The sequence below is a fragment of the Triturus cristatus genome, chromosome 6, assembly GCF_964204655.1.
Source record: "Triturus cristatus chromosome 6, aTriCri1.1, whole genome shotgun sequence".
NCBI lineage: Eukaryota > Metazoa > Chordata > Amphibia > Caudata > Salamandridae > Triturus > Triturus cristatus.
The window spans coordinates 1,295,633,404-1,295,653,403 of record NC_140589.1 but is presented as its reverse complement, the minus strand read 5'-3'; the positions used below and the strand labels follow the sequence as shown (position 1 = coordinate 1,295,653,403).

The 20,000-nt window shown below is 46.7% G+C and overlaps 1 protein-coding gene across 2 annotated transcripts in view; it reads right to left on the bottom strand.

Annotated features, from left to right (window-relative positions):
- Positions 1 to 20,000, bottom strand: part of PPIL4 (peptidylprolyl isomerase like 4) — a 202,707-nt gene that overhangs the window by 141,454 nt on the left and 41,253 nt on the right. For both annotated transcript variants that reach the window (XM_085612253.1, XM_085612254.1), the window contains exons 6-8: positions 5,301 to 5,397; positions 3,519 to 3,635; positions 2,331 to 2,455 (exon numbers count right to left, since the gene is read on the bottom strand). In XM_085612253.1, the coding sequence (XP_085468379.1) occupies positions 2,331 to 2,455; positions 3,519 to 3,635; positions 5,301 to 5,397 (339 nt within the window). The remainder of the gene's footprint in view (positions 1 to 2,330; positions 2,456 to 3,518; positions 3,636 to 5,300; positions 5,398 to 20,000) is intronic.

Below are 20,000 nucleotides of genomic sequence, written 5' to 3'. Positions count from 1 at the left end.
AGCGCAAGCCGCTGCCTTTGCACAGCACTCATCAATCGCCCGTGGAGAACCACCAACGCTAAGCATCAGCCCACCTATCCACAACGCCCAGCCTGCTCTTCGCGCCACACTGACCACCGTTTGTAACACTCTCCTTGCTCTCCGCGATCCTCTCCAAAGCGAATGGGACTCTTGGCACAAAACTTGAGAAGGTAAATCTTCAGCGGGACTAATCTGGGACTGTTTCAAGTTTATTTGATTGAAGTGCACAGTTAGAAAAAACCTTTGCACTAAATACAAATAATTAAAACACATAAAATAAGGTTATTTTAAAAGAGAAAAGTCATTAAACAAAGTTTCAGTATGAAAGTGCAAACAAGAGCGATTGTGCAAAATTGGATCAATTTAAAGTGCCCAGTGTGCAAGGTTTGTCCATGTGAAAATAAAACTGCATCTGCCTAGATCTTACTCAGGTTTTTGCTGAAGGGCAATACTGTCCAGTTTGTGTGGTCTCATGCATTTGCCACTGCCATTTTTTGAGCCCCTTATTGTCACAGGATAGTGGCTGGACTGGCGTAGGCTAATGCTAGAGACCTATTCTGGGGCTGTATCCGACCTGTGCTTACTGTCGCGGTCGGCCCAGACGTCTGACTTTGACCCAGTCCAGCTCAACCAGATAGCAGTGGTTGACGCTTTCTGCTTTCAGGCTCTATTTTTCATTTTATTCTTTAAAAATTCGTGACTCCGGTTCTAATGATTGGATTTTTGTCGGTTTGGTCTTGTTTTATTTATTAAATTAAGCTCTTTTTTTCTAACCAGATGTGGCATCTTTTTGAGTAGTGTTTTTACTGTTTGAAGAGTTGCACAAATACTTCACACATTGCCTCTAGGTTAAGCCGGACTGCTCTCTGCCAAGCTACCAGGGCGTTGGAGCACAGGTTGATTTGGGGTTTGCTTGTGCCTTATCCTGACAAGGACTGTGGTTACTGCATGACCAGAGCTCACACAGTTAATAAATAACCCAGTTCCTTACAAATGTGGACTTGAGAATCAGCATATTGCAGATATTTTGCATTTGCAGCAGGGAGATAAAGCCTTGAGGAGTGATCAGAAATTGCAGACCTGCAGGGATTCCTGGTGGAAGTATAGCAGAAGATAATATTTGCTATGAAGAATGACTAGATGAAAATGGAGAAAGCGTGTTCATCAGAAGTGTGACTTCTCTTGTGGGCAAGCAGTCTTATAACTATTCTGAGTCAGCCTGGTCTTCGAACTTTTCATCAATGAGGAAATAAGATTAAGAAGCCTATGGCTTGAGTCAGAGTGATGCTTTAAAGTCAGGATATGTAGATATTTTCTTAGACATCAACAATTTGCATTTTTCATCATCAAAAGGTGCAATCCTCAACAACGAACACATACAATGGGACTAATCCTGGTGTGATCTCTTTTTGGATCTGCCTATGTGAAAGCAGTCCAAGATATTTGCCCCAGCAGACGTATAGTGAAGACCTTCTTCTCATTCTCTATCCTCTGAAAAGTAGAATTGAATTTTTTTTCTCCTCTTGGCCGCAGAGACAGAATTCCTTTCTGTACTTCAGAGTTTCCCTAGAAAAGGTCAGGGAGTGCTTGCCCTTCTCACGATGGTAAAACATCAGACAGGCACCTACCTGATACACATTTTAAGGGGGATCAGAAAAAGGTTTCCTTTTTCCCCCACAGCAAAACAAGGTTACCTTTGGAGATTGTTGGTGTTTTTGTTGCTTTTCATATATTTTCACAAAGATTTTCAACTGGCCTAACTGTCACTGGTGGGACTTGATGGTTTAAAGAAGGAATGTGTCCTCCATTGTTCTTTTATTTTTCCTTAAAAATGGTTTGCAAAATATTTTTTTTTCTTGTCCTTATTACAATTGAAGTAAATTTTTCCTTAATGTTTGGTTGTACTCTTTTTTTAAAAAAGAGAAATAAATCAAATCTGTCCATATGCCCTATAGATTGGTTACTAAATTTCAATAACTTTTTGAAACTTGGGCTTTCAAATTTACACATTAAAAGTAATCTGGGATCCTACGAGTGGATGGGACTGTTCAGGTCTTATGGCTATTATTGAAAAATCCCTGTAAGACAAATGCTATTTTCACCATATTGTTTTGGATGTCAAACCAAAGATGGAAAGAAACAATGATGGTGCTATGTTGGAAAAATATTTATTGGTCCTCATATGTTCCATTTTTTCATTGCCCTTACAAGGTATAAATGGGTCATACAATTCACAGAAATTCATATAAAAACTATGGCAGTGAAATGGTTACTACAAAGCACTTCAAAATACAGTACCAAATATTAACCTTTTTATGGTGCCAAATCGAGAGAAGATTATCTCAAGGTCCTCATCTGTTGTTACTGGATTCAGTTTACAGACAAAGAGAACATTTTCTGGTGGCTTAACATCTGCATCAGGTAAATCACCAACCTAAAAGAAAAAGTGATAGAGGAAACGTTCTTATTTGAGATAGTTAAAACAAGTTTCAATAGTCTGTATGAAGATGTACATTGAAATTTCCAGATAAAAGTATCATGTATTGCACAGTATTAAGGCAAATACTAATATCAAGGCCATGGAAACAAATATTTAATGGCCCAAAAGTATTGTCAATTTATGTACAAAAAAAACCTGCAGCATTGTAGAATACAGAATGCCATTGTTTGTTAGATGCCACCAAATTGATGAGGAACCCTGGTGACCCTATTGGTGGACTGTTTCCAAAATGCTGCCTTCTATTTTGCAGGCACAATTCTCAATGTTCATTGCTGTTGTGATTGAACCCAGCCACCTTGTGTGCATGTCATACTCTAACTTTCTTTTGATTTTTATAAGTGTCAGAAAGGGTATCTGCATTCTTTGTCCAAAGACTGAGAGCTTCGAACTGGGCATCTGTGCTCCCAATTATTGTTTTGGCTTGATTTGATCAAGGATACATGTGTTTGTTTTTCTGGCTGCCTCCGATATTCTTACAAAACTCCTTGAATACCACAGTTTAAAGTCCTATCTACTTTTCCTGTTTCTTCACTGCCCACCTTTCACATCCAAACAGTGTCAAGGAGAATACCATCCCTTTTACAATACTGACAGTTGTTTTTGTAGCTATCTCAAGACTGGTGAAACGTTTATGGATGGTACATCTCGCAAGACAGATGCTATCCACCACTTCTAGGTCTTCTCATCAACTCTGCTCTAGTCTCAATTCTTTGCTCCTTGATTTTAATTTTGAGGGTTCTCAGGTCTTATTTACATACTTTCAGCTTTTCACTTTTACCTCGAGATAAACAAAGCCCTTGTTAAGTACCTTTCAAACGCCAATATCCAGCTCCAGTTCGCAATGATGTAAACGTTTAAAAGTGAATCTCACAGATAAATCATATTTGATCACACTGTATTCTACTGTCGTCACACAGATAAAACAAATGACCTGTATAGGTGCAACTCACACTCATAAGCAATACTGGATAAAAGGATAAAAATTAATCTACTTTACCATTTCCAGGACAACAGCTTGTGTTTGTGCCTCTTTTTCTGCAAGAATTTCTTCAATTTCATCCAAAGATTTTCCTTTACCATCATCAATTTCTTCATCCGCTCCTATTCTGCCACTCTTTACCAAGGATAAAAGAAAGAAAAGTATTATCTGCTTGAAAATCCTTCTACAAAAGGAGTACTACTGATTCAAGCAACAATAAACATCTATTATTTAGCCACGACTAGGGTTGAATGTTGTTAGAAATTGGGGTCTCTAGTTGGCAATGGCTGGCCACTGTCCAAGTAGGGACCGTTCTTCCTAAGTCAGAGTAAGGGGGCTACACCCTTTGATAACCCTTGCTCAACCCTGTGGTAAAGTAGCACGAGCACATAGGCCTATCTCACAGGCAGTGTGTGAAGCATTTATAACCATACACCGTAACACAGTGAACACTACAAAGGGACACCACAAACGTAGGTATATAGAAAAATAAGTATCTTTATATAGACTTATCACAAGACCCAAAACGACAAAAAGCCACAATACTGTAAAATGGAAATACTCTTAGACTGCTGCAAAAATAGTTCAAAATGTGCAAATAAGGATTTCAGTTCAAAGCAGTGGTCTCTGCGACCCTTTTACTCACAAAGTACCTGGATTGGCAGTGCAAATAAGCAGAATGTCGCAATGAAGCTGTAGCGTGGATTCTTTCCACGCGAGGTCGGTGTTGCGTCGATTCCTTGCCGCGAGGGAGGAGGTGATGCGCCGATCTGCTGATGTGAGGGAAAGCGACGCGTTGAACTTCTGCACGCGAGGCCGTTGATGCGATGAATCCTTGCCGCGAGGGAGGAGACGATGCAACGTCCTGCTGATGCGTGCTGCGAGCAGGTTGGAAAGCGAAGAAAGGGCGCTCCGCTCGGGAGCGGCGGTCTTGGTACGATGCGATGGAAATGGCGGCCGCGGTGCGTCTGCGATGTCATGATGCGCCGATCGCTGGGATGCGATGCGATGATCTTGATGCTGCGAGCACTCGGCGGCAGCAGCGCGATTCCCAAAGTGGCGCTTTCTGCTACAGCGGCTCGCAAACGTGCGTTAGCAGTGATTTCAGTCTGCGTTCTCTACAGTGGAACTAGAGGCCCTGGAATCCTCAACAGGCGCCTCACCTGCAAATAGAAGTCCTCGCTGGGAGGATTCAGATGGCTGATGGTGAAGTCTAATGTGCCTGAGACTTTGACAGGAAGCAAGCTCAATTCAAGCCCATGGGTGATTGCTTCAGCAAGAGTGGTGAAAGTTCTCTCCGAGTCCTTTCCCCTCTTCTTCCAAGTCCACTGGTAACTACTGCAGGCCAACCAAAGAAACAGCACACTGGCACAGGGGGCCGTCCAACTCCTGCAGATTCCTTGGCTACACGGACAGAGGTTCGTCTTGATATCCAAAAGTAATACCAATTGTAGGGGTTTCAGCACAGATATTTATACCCCAAAAGTCTTTGCTCTAAACAGTCACAAGTCACTGAACCCAGCCACAACCGGTTCTGCTCAGTCCTGGAGCACTTTGTTTACAAGGCTGCATCCTTCCTTTCAGAAAGAGGGGGTCTGCTATCAGACGCACAGTGGGAGGTGGAGCCAGCATTCACCTTGCCAGAACACATGGTCCCACTCACTTTTGATTTTTGTCGTCTCAGGAATGCACACAATAGAAGCTAATAAAAATATTTTTCAAAGATTACACTGTTTAAACTTCTTCCTCCCATATTTCTTCCCAGACACACCACCCATTTGCCAATACGTTATCTCTTACGTCAAGTTGTTCTTTTGTTGGCTCTGGGGAGCGGTCGGGTATTGGCAAGCCAGGAGGGTCATCATATGGATCATCCAGAATCACTGTATGATTTATCCTAAAAGCAATTAAAATTAGAAATCTTCATTTAGCTGGTCAGTAGGTAAATAAAAGATATGTTGCAGTAACATCAATTGATTTATGTCAGAATAGCCTAGCTTTAAAATTTGTGAACTCAGGATAAATGTAAAGACTGGGAGTATTTGCTCAAAATTGCAGCTTTTTAATATATATCAATCTATGAACAGGATACATGTAACAGGCCTCAAGTTTTGGTATGCTTCTGAGATTCAGACTTTTGAGAAGCCCCTCAAAAGACACTTTTAATGCCTTTCGGCAGGCCTCTAACAGCTAGGGCCTCTCTCAGGAGTTAGCTTAGTCTATCAAGTGCTAGACACAACAGGTCTCAAATTCTCTTGCTGAGGCTGCCAAAAGGAAATGCAACTCCTTCCTGCAACCACTGTGTGGCTTTACCCATCCAACTATCAAGTGGAAGAAACATGTGTCCCTCTGAAGCACTGATAAATGAAGCACAAAACAAAGCAGCATAAAAAAATTTCAGGCAGGACGGAAGAAGAGTTTAATAATAAAACAATTCTGTATCATATTTACATCAAGTACTTACATGCCTAAAAATATAAGTATTGGAACCTTATGCCTCTATTTTCTTGCATGAAAATGTATAGGTACGAGGTAGAGATCTCGCCAGCCCTGAAGAAAGCCAATGACCTGTTCTAGCAAGTAAGATAGATGAAACATGTAGTAAAAGTTATAATGGAAGTATGGAACAATCCTTTTTCTATCCATGTCACCCTAGGAATAAAGGAGGAATCTTTTGAGTATATCAAAGGAGACATTTTTATTAAAACAACTCGATTCCTGCCTCTATCCAGATAAGGAATTTATAACAAGCTCTCAACTGCAGTTCATTCCATTCGAGTGGTATTTTAAGTATTCAGATGTGGAGTAGATGCCAATGATGAAGCATGCCACTAAAAATAAAGGGTGAGGTGTCTCCTAATATCTTTAGATACTCATGATGTACTACAAAAACAAATAAGCGAGCCTCTGAAAATAAGCCCACACACCTTTTTTTGTCTGAAAACATCTACGGGATTCACACAGGATGTCCATGCATTCCTGCAGCAGGGTTAGGAAGCCAAATTCTATTACCTCAGGAGCCAAATCGCTAGACTGACTGGCCTGGGTGTCTGATCTGGCCTTGGTTTCTTGTGAGAATGTCTGGCCTGTTGAGGAGCTTCTTGTGAGGGCTGATGTACAGCTGGAGGAGTGCCGAGCACCAGGGCTATGTGCATTTGTGGCATCTTCCGAACCACGTACAGAAGGAGTGACAGAGTTGGAGGCGAAGTTAGGGGATTTTGCGTTTTCAGGATTGATTAACAGGTCTATGTTTGCAGCGACTGAGTGGTGGAAGTACTGGAGTTGGGCAAGTGGGTTGAGTTCCCACTTGTGAATTTGTTCATGTGTCCTGCTGAGCAAGTCTGCCAAGTTGTTGTTGTAGGAAAGTACTCCTTTTTGACATGGTTCCCCCCCCCACACTTTTTGCCTTGTACATGATGTGATTTCGACTAGAAGTGCACTGGGTTCCTGCTAACCAGGTCCCCAGTGCCAGATCTCTTTCCCACAACTGTACAATTGTTCCCCCAATTAACAATGTGTTAGACCTGTCAGCCCTTTGGGTGGTCCCTCCTCATCATTATTTATTTTGTCCCACTTTTGCCTCAAACCCTGTTTGAATTTTTCCTTTTTGGGAACCACCAGACTTTTTCGTGTTGCTGCAGATTCAGGGAGCCATTTTAGCTACCCCTGAAACTTCTGTCTGAGGGCCTGAAGCACAAAATGGTGGCCACCTGTGACATCACCAGCATCCACTGGAACCTACCAGCACCTTCCAGAACATTCCAGAACCCTGTGACAGTTGGAGGCGGTTTAGAATGTTGGGAAGCTAAGACAGAGAGTTGGCAGTTGGAGCTGGCAGTTGGCACCTGACTGGTGAAGAGTGAGCAGCACAAACGTGAAGGAGGAAGGAGTGAAGCAGCAGGGGTGGAAACTTGTGCCTGGAGTGGGGTCCATAAACCCACCCTTGATACTAGTCCCTACTGACGGAGCCCAGCCTAGAGCCCTGTGTGGGAAGAAGTCAGAAGAACCATCCTGAGGACCTGGACAGCAGGAACAGGCCTTAGAAACAAGAGAACAGCAAGATCCTGACCTGGAAGCTGGTTTCCCTGAAGTCCGACGTCGAGTAGCCTAAGACCTGGAGCCCGAGGTGGAGAAGCGGCGCTGACTGGAAAAGCAGACGTCGTATCCGGAGCCGCCAGAGGTCGAGAGAGGGGCGCCGTCAGAGGTCGTGAGGAATACCAGAGGTCGAGGAGGAAGTCACCCGAGGTCGAGTGAGCGGCGTCATCGGAGGAGTGAAGTCCGCCCTCCGGAGTCGTCGGAGACCGAGGTGAAGTGCAACGGAGGTCGGGAGTGGAGGTCGCACTCCGGAGTCGCCGGAAACCTAAGGAGAGGGACACCGGAGGTCGGGAGTGAGGATCGCACTTCGGAGCCGCCGGAAGTCGACACCGAGTCAAGGCCGGCCGACGTCATCGAAGTCGAGGTCGCCATCGGACCGGAGCCGCCCGAGGTCGACATCGAGTAAAGACTGCCCGACGCCATCGAATCGGAGGTCGAGATCGAACCGAGGCCGCTGACATCGAGACCGGAGCCGCCTACCGGCGTCGTCAAAGAACTGACATTGTGCCGAGGCCGCCGACATCGAACTGGAACCGCCTCACGGCGTCGACACGACTCCAGCGGCGTCGGAGCATCAGAAAAAGGGCAGTAAGTGGAGTAGAGGGCGCCTAAGGCCCTGTGGAGACCTGAGAGACTGCTCTAAGGGGCTAGGGAGGTGCTGGAACCAACCTGACTGCGCCAGGGGTGAACTGGGACTAATCTAGAGAGGTTGTGTGGAGAGAGAGAGCCAGGTCTCTGGTATTCCCCCCTTGATCTACCTCAGTTTAGGCCTCAGCCTTGTCCAAGCCAGGGAGTAGACACCCTCAAGCCTTCCACATCCCCACAAGCTGTGCCTGGGCCAAATCAGCCCTTAGGAATCAAAAGTGATCTGATTCCCTGAGTGTCACTGTCAGCTTTTAATTATTTATTAGGGGCACTGTATTTATTGTATTTAACCTATCTATTGCTTCACTGTATTTATTGGTCCACAGTATTTATTGATGCACAATATTTATTGGTTTACAGTATTTATTGCCTCAGAATATTTAATTGCCTGTATGTATTGCACTTTTATTTATGCCTTCATTATTTATGATCACCCCTATTTATTGAATCATTAAGTCAGTATTTATTTGACCTGCACTATCTAAAAAGTTTGTATATTGTGATTGTTATTTATTTTATCCAATCAGCAACTAAGAGAAAAAGAAGATAAAGAAAGATATTTTCATAATTTTTACGGTGTAGAGTCGTTTTTGGAACGGATGCACGCATGGTTATTGTTTGGGTATGTCGTATGCTTAGCACGGAGCCTGATTCCTGACCACTCGAGCCAAGCTACCACAGTGTGTCCGGAAGACCACCACCACCCTTTCAGAGTGGGAGTGTGGTTTTTCCAACACAATGCTTTAGGGGAGGAGCCAAGATGGCGACCGGAGCAGACGCTTGAGCGCCCGGCTCCGTCGGCCCTTGGCCCCGGACTATTATCCTGATTCCTATCCTTGCCGATTCTCGAGGTGAAACGTGTGCGACGACGCGCTGTCCACGCCGCCGCTTCCCCGAAGTCTCAGCCCGCCCGGATGCCGGAGTTCTTGGTGCTTTTGTTCTCCGCCCTGGACCCCTGCTCCATTGTGGCCTTTGCCGGCCCCCTGGAAGCTCCGCAGTCCCCGGACTCGCTAGCGCAAACCCGAGCCCCGCGGTCCCGACCTCACCTAACGCCACGGACTGTCGCCAGATGAGCCTGGGGAGGGACGGCCAGACACCTCCTGCACCCTGCGCCTGAAGGGCTGGGGCTGTAAGGTAAGCCCTGGTGAGGCGGGTCTCCTGCCCCGATCTGTGGACCGCGCTGTGGGAGGCTGCCGACCCCCTTCTTCTATTGCCTAATCGGCTGCAAAGAGAACCCGAGGGAAGGGAGGAGACTGTTGGCTTTCCCAGTTGCGGCGCAGACCTGAGGGGAACTGACTCCTTGCTACGACCCCCCCCTGGCCATTGTACCGTCCGGCGGTAAAACATGGCGTTGTTTGCCTGCTCGCGGCTGAGGGGTGATACTCCGGTCTTGCCCGCTGCCCGCTTCGCCCTCCCTCCACCAGACACCAGCTCCACAGTGCCGTCCTGGATTGCTGCCGATGTGGGGGTGCAGCCTCCACTGACATGCCGCTCCGTACTGGCCGTCCTGCGGGACTTTCGTCTACAAATGTGTGCTCGCTTTCAGGCGCTGAGTGAGCAGTTTGACTCCATGCTGTCGGCTACGGGCCGTGAGCGCTCCGTTTGTCATCAACACGGCGTGGGTCTGCCAGTGCTTTTGTCCTCATGCGGGGACGCAACGGCTGTGTGTGATCGTGCTGCACTGGTGCCTGCATCTGGCTTTCCCGGCACCCAGGATCAATTGCTCTCCAGCTTAACAGCGGATACTTTGTTTCCCCGTTCATTGCTGCCTGCTTCATTGTTGCCTGCCTCACCGCGTCTGCAAGAGTATCCAGCTGAGCAACACCTAACATCCTCGAGGAATCGTTCACGGTGGCCTACTGCTTCTTCTCTGTGGAACTCCTGTACTCTACATGCCATGTCTGGACTTTATGTGGTGCACAAAGGGACCTCTACAGTTGGTCAGCGGCCATTTTGGGATTCTACTTCACCATCTTCTCCCAAGCGGCCATATTGTCTTTGTCTGCACGGGATGCGGGGCCTTCATGTAGGGGCTGGCTTAATCTCAAGCCCGCGATCGGGCCAGGGCTAGACTGATTAATATCGCCATGGTTTCACGGAGGGGCTGGACTGGGACTGGAACTGTATGTATACTTTGTGCGCATTCGTCGCGATTTGTCTTCCTTCATTTAAATTGTTGCGACAATTCATTTTCACACGACCGCTTTTGGGGTAGTGGGTTCTCAGTGTGTGGAAGCCAAAGATGGCCGATGGTTTAGGGCGCTCTGATGATACGTAGGCTCCTCCCCACTTTCTTCTTTTTGGGAGTTTAGATTAGAATAGTTCTATTCTTTTCTCACCCCCTTTATCATAGGTGTACTGTTTTCTTATCTTTCTTTATTCTTACTCTTTTTCTTGTCTATATTTCGGGTTTATTGGGCGACAGGCACTATGCTGGGGGGGGGGGGGAAGGCCGTAGCCTCCGCATTGGTGTAGGGTGGGGGGGTAATTTACTGTTTCTAATTAGTTCTATGGGCCTTTTTTTCTCTTTATGTTTCTGCGCTATACTTGTTTCGATTCTGGGTCCGGGTGTGGGGTTGACTGAGTGGGGGCGGCACTGGAGGGGTGCGTAATTGCTCATGTGACTATCCTGTTATATAACTGCATTGCCTCACTGCCTGAGATTTTACTTCCATTGCTGTTTTAATGATGCTGCTGCTCTCCCGTGTGGTGAAGATATCGTGCGGACTCGAATCTCCTTGGTTCTTATTCTTCACTGACTATTTCCCTGATAAAATTATTTTGAAAACTTTAAAATTAACCTTCACTTCTCCTTTCCCTGGGGTCAAGGATCTCTCCAGTGTATGATTCATAAATCGTTGCTAACCTTGACCGTTGAAGCACAGGGGCCGTAATGTTTGTATCAGTGCTTAACCGTATCGTGGCCGGCCTGAAGGTTGTAGGCCCGTATTTGTTCTTTTAATATGCACGAATAAAGGTTTAAAAAAAAAAACAAAAAAAAAACAATGCTTTAGCACCCTCTACAAGTCCCTAGGGAATGGCACCCCTGGTACCTAAGGCCTGCGGTACTTAAGAGGGTCCCTCCCGCCAAGGCTGCAGTAGGAATTGTTGCACCCTAAGGGACCCCTCACTTAGTTGCAGACAAAGATGAAAATACGACCTGACACATCCCTGTGTGCCGGGTCCCTTAACACTGCATGTAGTACTAGCAAGTCACCCCTACAGCAGGCCTTACAGTCAAGGAAGGGCACTTGGTATTACATGTGAAGGCATACCTGCAAGAGCAGATATGCCCCTGCGCTGTTCAATTCATTTACTGCCAGCGCAAGTGAAAAGAGAAGCCATTTTAGAGCACGTGCTGGACACTGGTGAAAACTAGTTCCCCAGCTACATGATAGCTTCACTGAAAATCGGGATGTTTAGGATCAAAAGTCTCTTATTCACAAACCCACCCTGATTCCAGTGGTGGATTTGCGAATACACGTACACCTAGGGCACCTCAGAGGCACCCCCTGAAAACCTACCAGTTTCTCGTGTGCTGGCTGACTGGTCTCTGCCAGACTGCCACCAAGACAGATGATTTCTGACCTCCTAGGGTGAGAGCCTTTGCTCTCAGGATGTCAGAAAAAAGCTGGCACAGAAAGAGGGCGCGCCCTAGTGAACACTCCAACATCGCCTGCAGCCTTTGAGTGCAGGCCACCTCAACCGCGAGTGTTGCCGGGCGGAGAAACCGGACATCTAAGACCCTCTGTACCCAGATGCCCCATCCAGAGGAGAAGAGGACCAAAGCTGTCCCTACGTCTCCCGCGATCGCAAGAACCGAAGCCACTCATGGGTTTCACTGGATTGACCTCAGTCCCTCCCTGCAGCCACTTTGTGACTGGACCGATCTCCATTGGTGTGCGTTGGCCACCAGACGCTGTTAGCACCACTACAACCGTCTGCCCTAGTGCCGCTGGATGTGACCTGTTGGTGCTGCCTTGCCATGTACTCACCTCAGACCCAAGACACTGGTCCCGTAATTCACTGACCAGAACTGGTAACCATATACGATTTACCTTCCATACTTTAACGTTGCAGATCTTAAAAAATTGCACTGTCGACTTTTTAAACTGAAAAGAATTCCAATTTAAATATGCACTTGCCTGAACTATTTGCTTTTGGTGTCTAAACATATATTAAGATATGTATTATTTTTCATAAATTGGTGTGAATGTCCTTATTGAGTCATATGTCTCACTTATTGGCTATTGTGTGTATTTATAGATGTCTTGTCCTGTTCTGTGATGAGCCTGAGGCTAGACGACCCAACTACCCCCTAGACAAGCACCTTGGGATTGCCATAGCAAGACCCTGTCCCCTTATAAGGGAACCCCTGGACTCTTTACCCAATATATCTAAATTTGATATATCATATAAAGAGCCAGCTTCCTACAATTGTCCTCTCCTGGAGGTTACTCAACCAAAAGGTGTATTTGGTGGCTGGGAGCCAAAAGGCTCCTAGGCTAGAGCTGAGAGCAGACAAGAATGGATGCTGCCCTGCTTCTGGACGTAATACACAGCAGTCATGTTATCTGTCTTGAGGAGGCCTACTTTGCCCCAAATGACTTGAAGGAAGGCCTTGAGAGCAAAAAGTATGGCTAGTAGGTCAAGGTAGTTGATGTGCCGCCCTGGGTGATGGTGGGCCCAGAACCCCTATATTTTTGTATGTTCAAGATGCACCCCCCAGCTGGTGAGAGAGGCATCAGTGATAATGGGGACTTGCGTAATAGGGTCGGAGGATGGCCTGTCCTTCAACAGTTTGCTACTGTTCCACCACTGCAGACAGCAATGGTTGGCCTTCACCAACACTAGATATTCCCAGTGACGCTCTGCTTGTGACCACAGTAACACGTGGATTTCCGGCAAAGGATGCATGTCGAGACTGTCATGGGGTACTATCACAATGCAGGGGGAAATCATCCCTAGAAGGAGCATGAAGATTCTGACTAGGAGTTGACGATTGGGCTAAAAATATAGAAATGAGTTACTGAAATGCCTACACCCTTTGTGGACTAGGGTAGGCTTTGCCTGTGACGGTGAGGAGTACAGGCCAGAGAAAAGGCTGAACCTAGAAGAGTTGTAGAGTAGGATTCTGAGGCATGTATAGTGAATATCAGGCTATGAAGCAGTGAGATAGCAGCGTGGGTATGGTGTAGGCATTATTGCTTGCCTGCATACTTGATCAGGGAATCGCAGAGGTAGAGGAAAACATGGATGCCCCACTCCATAGATGGGCAGCTACCATTGCTAGACACATTGTGAAAAACAGTTGGATGGTTGGTAACCCCCAAGGGAAGCACCTCGAATTGCAGAGATAGTGACATTGCGTGGGATGGATGGATGGGGATGTGAAAATAGGAGTCTTTCAAGTCTATTGCAGTCATGTAACCAACTTATTAAGGTAGAGGGGTGACATTATGCAGAGCTGTCACATGAAATATTCTGACAGGATGTATTAATTGAGGGGCCTGAGGTCCAGGCCTGGCCTGAGGGAGCAGACTTTCTTGGGGATGAGGATGTAAAAAGAGTAGACGCCCATGACCTAGTGGTGAGGTGGCACTCTTTCTAGGGCTCTTTTTTGGCAAAATGCCTGGGCCTCTTCCTCTTGAAGGCTGAGATGTTCTCTGCTAAGGGTATGTGTGCCGGGTGGGATGTTGAGAGGGGTTATGAGAAGTTCTGGGTGAGTCACTCCAAGAAACCATTATTCTGATGTCATTTACTCCTCACAAGGAAGACAATCCTGCAATCTCCCCTGACCTGACAGGTGATGTGTGATCATGAGGAGGAGGGGTGTGGTGTTGAGGAGGGGGCAGGTAGGGTAAGACAGTGCTTTGTGGATGAAGTACCCATGCCGGAGCCATCCCTTCCCTTGCCTTTGTAGTCAATGTCATTGTAGGTTTTCCTGGTGTACGCTCTGCCCACTTGCTTGTGGAAAGTCTGATGCTGTCCATGGGATGAGTGGGTGGGATGAAGGAGATGGCCTTGGCAACTCCTTGAGGCTGTTGCTTCCGAAAGGAGCTTCTGGCAGCCAGGGTTTGAAGGGCACCCATTGATTTGGCAATATCAGGGTCCTTTTTTATCTTCTCTAGCATCTCATCCACAAGGGGCCCAAATAGGTGTTCCCTGTCAAAGGGCAGGTTGCAGAGATGTCTTTGGATTTTTGGATCTCCAGCTTAAAACCAGAAATGCAGAGCAAAAACCCAGCGATGAAAACGCTGGCGTTACATGCCCTCCCCCCACCCGGAGCCATACCCATTGCATCAAGGATTCAACGGATGGCAGAGCTGGAGATGGTCTTGCAATCAGAGACTATCTCCTCTCCTACTTCCCTGAACTCTCAGGAAGATATTTAACTAACTCCTGCATTTCTTTACACTGGGCCCTATCATAGCGGGAGATAAGACTCACAAAGGTGGATATTCACCAGTGGGCGACCGCCCCTACAGTCCTGCTCTTGCTGGCTGTGTTCAGCTTCCTGTTGTCTTTGTTAGGCAGTGGAGAATCGCCTGTGGCTTGCTTACAAGCTTAGTTGTGGGTAGTGTGCACAGCCAGGGAGTCAGGTGGGACATGACCACTGATGTACACAGGGCCACTGCAGGAGAGTTTATACTTTTCTCCACCCTTGGCATTACTACCCTGGCTAGAACGGGTTCCATGAAAGTCTTCGGGCGAAGTTGAGCACACTCTTTATAATAAAGACAGAATTTGCACCCTCTGTTCTAGTTTAGACAATGTCTTAATGAAGAAATAGTTTTCCACATGGAGAACGAGCATGTCTCCCCTGTGAAAGGTGGCCACCCAATGGACAACCTCATGCTAGACCCTAGTTTCAACTGGGGGAGATGATCTGATGTGTTAATGGTCAAGGTCGTCCGAGGGAGAGGGCTGAAGAAAGGCAGGTCTACACTGTAGTCATCCCAAGGGTCATCTGTGGGCACTGACTTCAAAGGTGTGTCATAGGGGTCGACAGGGCCAATAGGGCTGCCCGGGGTCATAAGAGGAATGTGGAGATACTTCTGGAGACTCATGAGAAGACAGTGGAGGTGGGGTATGTGGTCATAGTTGAGGAGGAGACAGTGGAGAAGGTGAAGTATAAAGGAGAGGGCTAGTGCCTCTGTCTCTATGCTTCCTAGCCTGGAAGCCCATGTCGCCTCCAAAGCAGGTTCCTCCTCAAACGCATAAGGCTGAATTTTATTTAAACGGCTTCTAGAGTGTTCGTTGCCTTTCTGCACCTTCAATAAAAGAAGAATAACTTTCCACCTGTGTGTCTCTATCCGTAGGGCCAACCTTTGTTTGTGGATTTAATACGGCTGGCCCAGCCATGGAAATTACCCGCTGCTGATGTGCGGATCCATTGACAACAAAAGTGTGTCATTGAGGACTGGTGGGCTTCGAATGAAGGCTAAGGTAATGGCAGACAACCGGCTGACACACAAGTGCAAACCCACTGGGGAAATTGAACGGCCTGAATTGAGAGCAATACCGAGACAATGGTAATACTTACACAGGACTCTAAATACCACAGTGCTCTGCGTCCCAATGTGGGCGTGACATTTGTATATATTAAAAGAGGAACTGCAAATTTGTTCATTTGACCCCTGGCTGTGCCTGTGATCAAGGGCGTGTTAGCCTGAAATGCGTAAGGTTGATTTTTATTATAACGGTTTCAAGAGTGTTCGTTGGCTTTCTGCACCTTCATTAAAAAAAAAAAAAAGAAAAAATTAAAAGACAAATAACTCTCCACCTGTGTGGCTCTTTCCGTGGAGCAGGGGGGGGAGGAAAGAGAGCGAGAGCGCGAGAGAGCGAGAGCGAGAGAGAGAGACAGAGCGTGAGAGACAGAGCGTGAGAGACAGAGAGCGAGAGAGAGAGTGTGAGTGTGTGTGTGTGTGTGTCTCTGTGTGTCTCTGTCAGAGATGGCAAAATATCAGTTACAATTGGGAAAAATGCAGTCAGGTGTGGTAGGCACAAACACATGGCATGCATTAAGTATATGGTGAACAGTAGCAGTTTCGCAAGTTACATATGGGGTGATTGCAAAGCCACAGTATATACAGGAAGTATACAGGGAGCACGAGTTACATATGGAGTAAGTGCAGTTACATGGGTAAGCACAGATACAGGGTGACAGAGTATTTATGACGTATTTAGAGGACAGCAGGAAGTGTGGACCGTATAGTTCAGTAGTTGTTCAGGTAGTTTGTGTGGACTTAGGAAAAATGTATGTGACACTGTACATGCAGGTATACAAACAACAGTAGCAGTTGCACGAGCTACATGTGGAGTAAGTGAAGAATGAGCATATAGGCGCAAATACCTAGCCACGGTGTAAACAAAGGAGTATATGGTAAACAGTAGTAGTTGCACAAGTTGCAGATGGAATAAATGCAGTTGCATTGGGTAGGCTCAGATAAGAAAAGGGCCCCCTCTTGGGCCATATTTGGCCACAGGGACCACCACCTCCCCGGGGCATGGCCACAGTGAAAGGGGGAAGAGGGCCGGGTTCTGTGGATGTCGTCATCAGTGATGTCACTGACCACGTCATGAGTGATGTAATATGTGAGGTCATAAGCAGTGCATTGCAGGGGAGTAAGTTATAGTTAGCTCCGGTAATTGGAACTGCTGAATTTCTATGGTTTTGTACGAGTGAAATCTGAGTCCAACTATAACATCCTTGTAACCTTTGATTTTTGCAGTGAATTCCTAAGTTTTTCTTTAATTCTATTTACTACAGAAAATCTTTGTTTTTTTCAGTGAACTGCATAGGTTTTTTCCATTCCATTCAATTTTAACTCAGACACGACTCTCAAGACTGGTGCAGGCAGAGTTTCACGCCAAAGGTCCACAGCAGTCTTCATTTCTATTTGTCTCCATCGAATCGGAGTTCCTGGTATCAAGGATGCCTCCTACTCAATATAGGGGCTTTAAGGGAAGTGACAGGTAGTAGCCTATAGGTTACTTACCTTTTGGGTTTTTACACCCTCAACACGACCACTTCCTGTGGGAAGTGGGCATAACCCTGACCCAGAGAGCCTAATTCCACCAAAGCCAAGATGGTGGAATTCTAAATGTTGTGTTTACATCAGGTAGCCACCTTAGTGGTGAAACTAACCGGAGGGGGGGAAATCACGCCTCCTGACTAGATCATCTTCCCACATGTCCTCTTGCCAAAATGGTCCCGGGACAGGGGGTGGTATTTCCCCTGTCTGGAGAAGCCTTGGGTTGTATATCAAAGGCAGCCGAGTCCTTTGAAGCCTCCTGCCTTGATATGCTGATCCCTTAATCATCCAGCTTTGAGGAGGTGACAAAACCTCAGGCCGGAGCAGGCATTGTTCCTGCACTCAGAGAGCACAGATCACACCCAATCAGAAACCTGTCTGTGGGGGCAGGCTGGTCTACACCAGTAAGCCAGTACACTAGCAGTTGATAGGATTTCAGGGGGCACCTCTCGGGTGCCCTCTGGGTGCACGGACTATTAAATCCATCACTGGAATCAGTGTGGGTTTATTAATACGAAATGGTTGATACTAAGCATCTCTAGTTTCAGTGAAGCCATCATTTAGCTGGGGTACTCGTAAATACCAGTGTCCAGCACATGGACTCAAAATGGCTTCCTTGTCCACTTACAACATCTAAGAATTGGTTTAGCCATAATACAGGCATATCTGCTCATGTAGGTATGTCCACACATGTAGTATAGTGCACTCTGCCTTAGGGCTGTAAGGCCTGCTGTAGGAGTGACTTGCCTATGCTGCATGCAGTGTCTGAAGGCATGGCACACAGGAGGTATGCCATATTGCGTTTTCATTTTCCTCTGCATCATGGCACTCTGCCTGCAATGGCAGTTTGCATGTTGGTGCTCATGGATCCCTTAGGGTGGCACAATACATGCTGCAGCCCTTGGGGACCCTCATTAGCCTCTTTGCCCTAGGTACCATTTACTAGGAACTTAAAGGGGATGGTAATGGTATTACCAATTGGGGAATCAATTGCACAGTTTTAGGGAAAGAGATCTGGTACTGGGGACCTGGATAGCAGGAACCCAGTGCACTTCCATCATAAATGCATCAGATACCAGGCAAAAAGTGGGGGTGACAAAGGTCATAAAGGGTCACTTTACTGCAGGGTATGCTTCACAAATCATGAAATTAATAAAATAAACAAACTAACAAAACAATAATTAGCGGCAGCCTGTGCAGCATTAATCACGGGCCTAGAAGCCACCATTTGCTTGGAAGGTACACATGATTTGACCATGTCATTAGGTTCACTGCCTTTAATCCCCACCCCTGACATTCAAAGGTATCCCACCACGGTAATGTTTGATAGCCCTATCTGCAGAAGTATTTTATTGGGATCCTGAATGGAGAGCCATGTATAACACTAGCTAATCTGTACGACAATTATGAACATTTCCACCACATTTACAGACATGAGGAAAGGAACTACTAAACAGTGCCATTGTGAGATACCTTTAAACGTCTATGGTGGGTCGGGCACAACGGGGAGGGGCTGTATTTCCTTTCTTCATACCCTACTACTTACCCTGTCTCCCCACCGCACTCAACATCACAGAAGGTTCTGGGAGGGCATGTTGCAAAAGGCACCTTGGGATAAACAATGGGACTCCCTGTACAAAGATATAGCGAAATTTAACTGGTCTATGTATTTAAGGGAAGCCCACTATAAAACATCATACGACTGGTATCTCCACCCACACAAATTGCACTCCATCTTCCCTGACACTTCTGACCGGTGCTGGCAAGGATGTGGTCTCCTTGGGAATTTCAAAACACACCTGGGGGGGACTGCCCGGTCATCCAGACCTCTTGGAAGGAGATGCTCTCCCAAATTAAGCTCATACTAGGGTATCCCATTGGAGATTCTATAGAGCATATCCTACTAGTCCGTGATCCCCTACTTAAGTACCAGATGCACGGAGATAGATCCATCATGTGGTTATGCCTGGGTGCAGCGAAGATGGCCTTAGCCGCAGCTTGGAAGAAGACTGAAGCTCCCTCGCTCACTCAGTGGCATGCCTGCCTGTGGCGCGCACTGGCGCTAGAACGCCTTTCTGATATAGCCGACTCTCGCAAGGGATTCGAATATACTTGGAGCGCCCTAGTCAGTTACCTCTTTTCGAGGGTCTCCCCCTGTTTGCCTGCAGCCCCAGATTAAGAGCCTTACATCTCTTTTAGATTTAGTCACAACCGTCTTCTCTCTAGGTTGAGAGTGCGGGGGAGTTGCCCTGTTTATGGTTCCCCCTGTGCGGGCCGCAGGGGGCTTCTGCTGGGTCCGGCTCCCACTCCGTTTCTTTTTGCATCTCCCAAACCCCCCACCCCCAATCCCCCATCCCCACCCCCTCCCCTGTCAGATCCTACCATTGCCTCATGAACCTCCCTGGGTAAGGTTGTTCATAGTTCTTTTTTCGTTCTTGGTTTGAGTTATTTATTTTTTATTTTTTCCTCATATTGCGGAATACAGACATTACTTACCCGTTTGGGTTTCTATTGTCCATCTACCATTGCGCTCACCACACCTGAAGCTCCACCACACCTGAAGCTCCACAGAGGGTTTGCGCTTATGCTGTATGATAGATGGTGGGGTCACCCTCCACAATAGTGCAGGCCCTCCTCTTTTGAGTTCAGATTCAGGAGCGGTTTACTGTGTAATGTGAAACTGTGTATGTACTCTAGCTAACTAAGGACTTGTAACAGCACC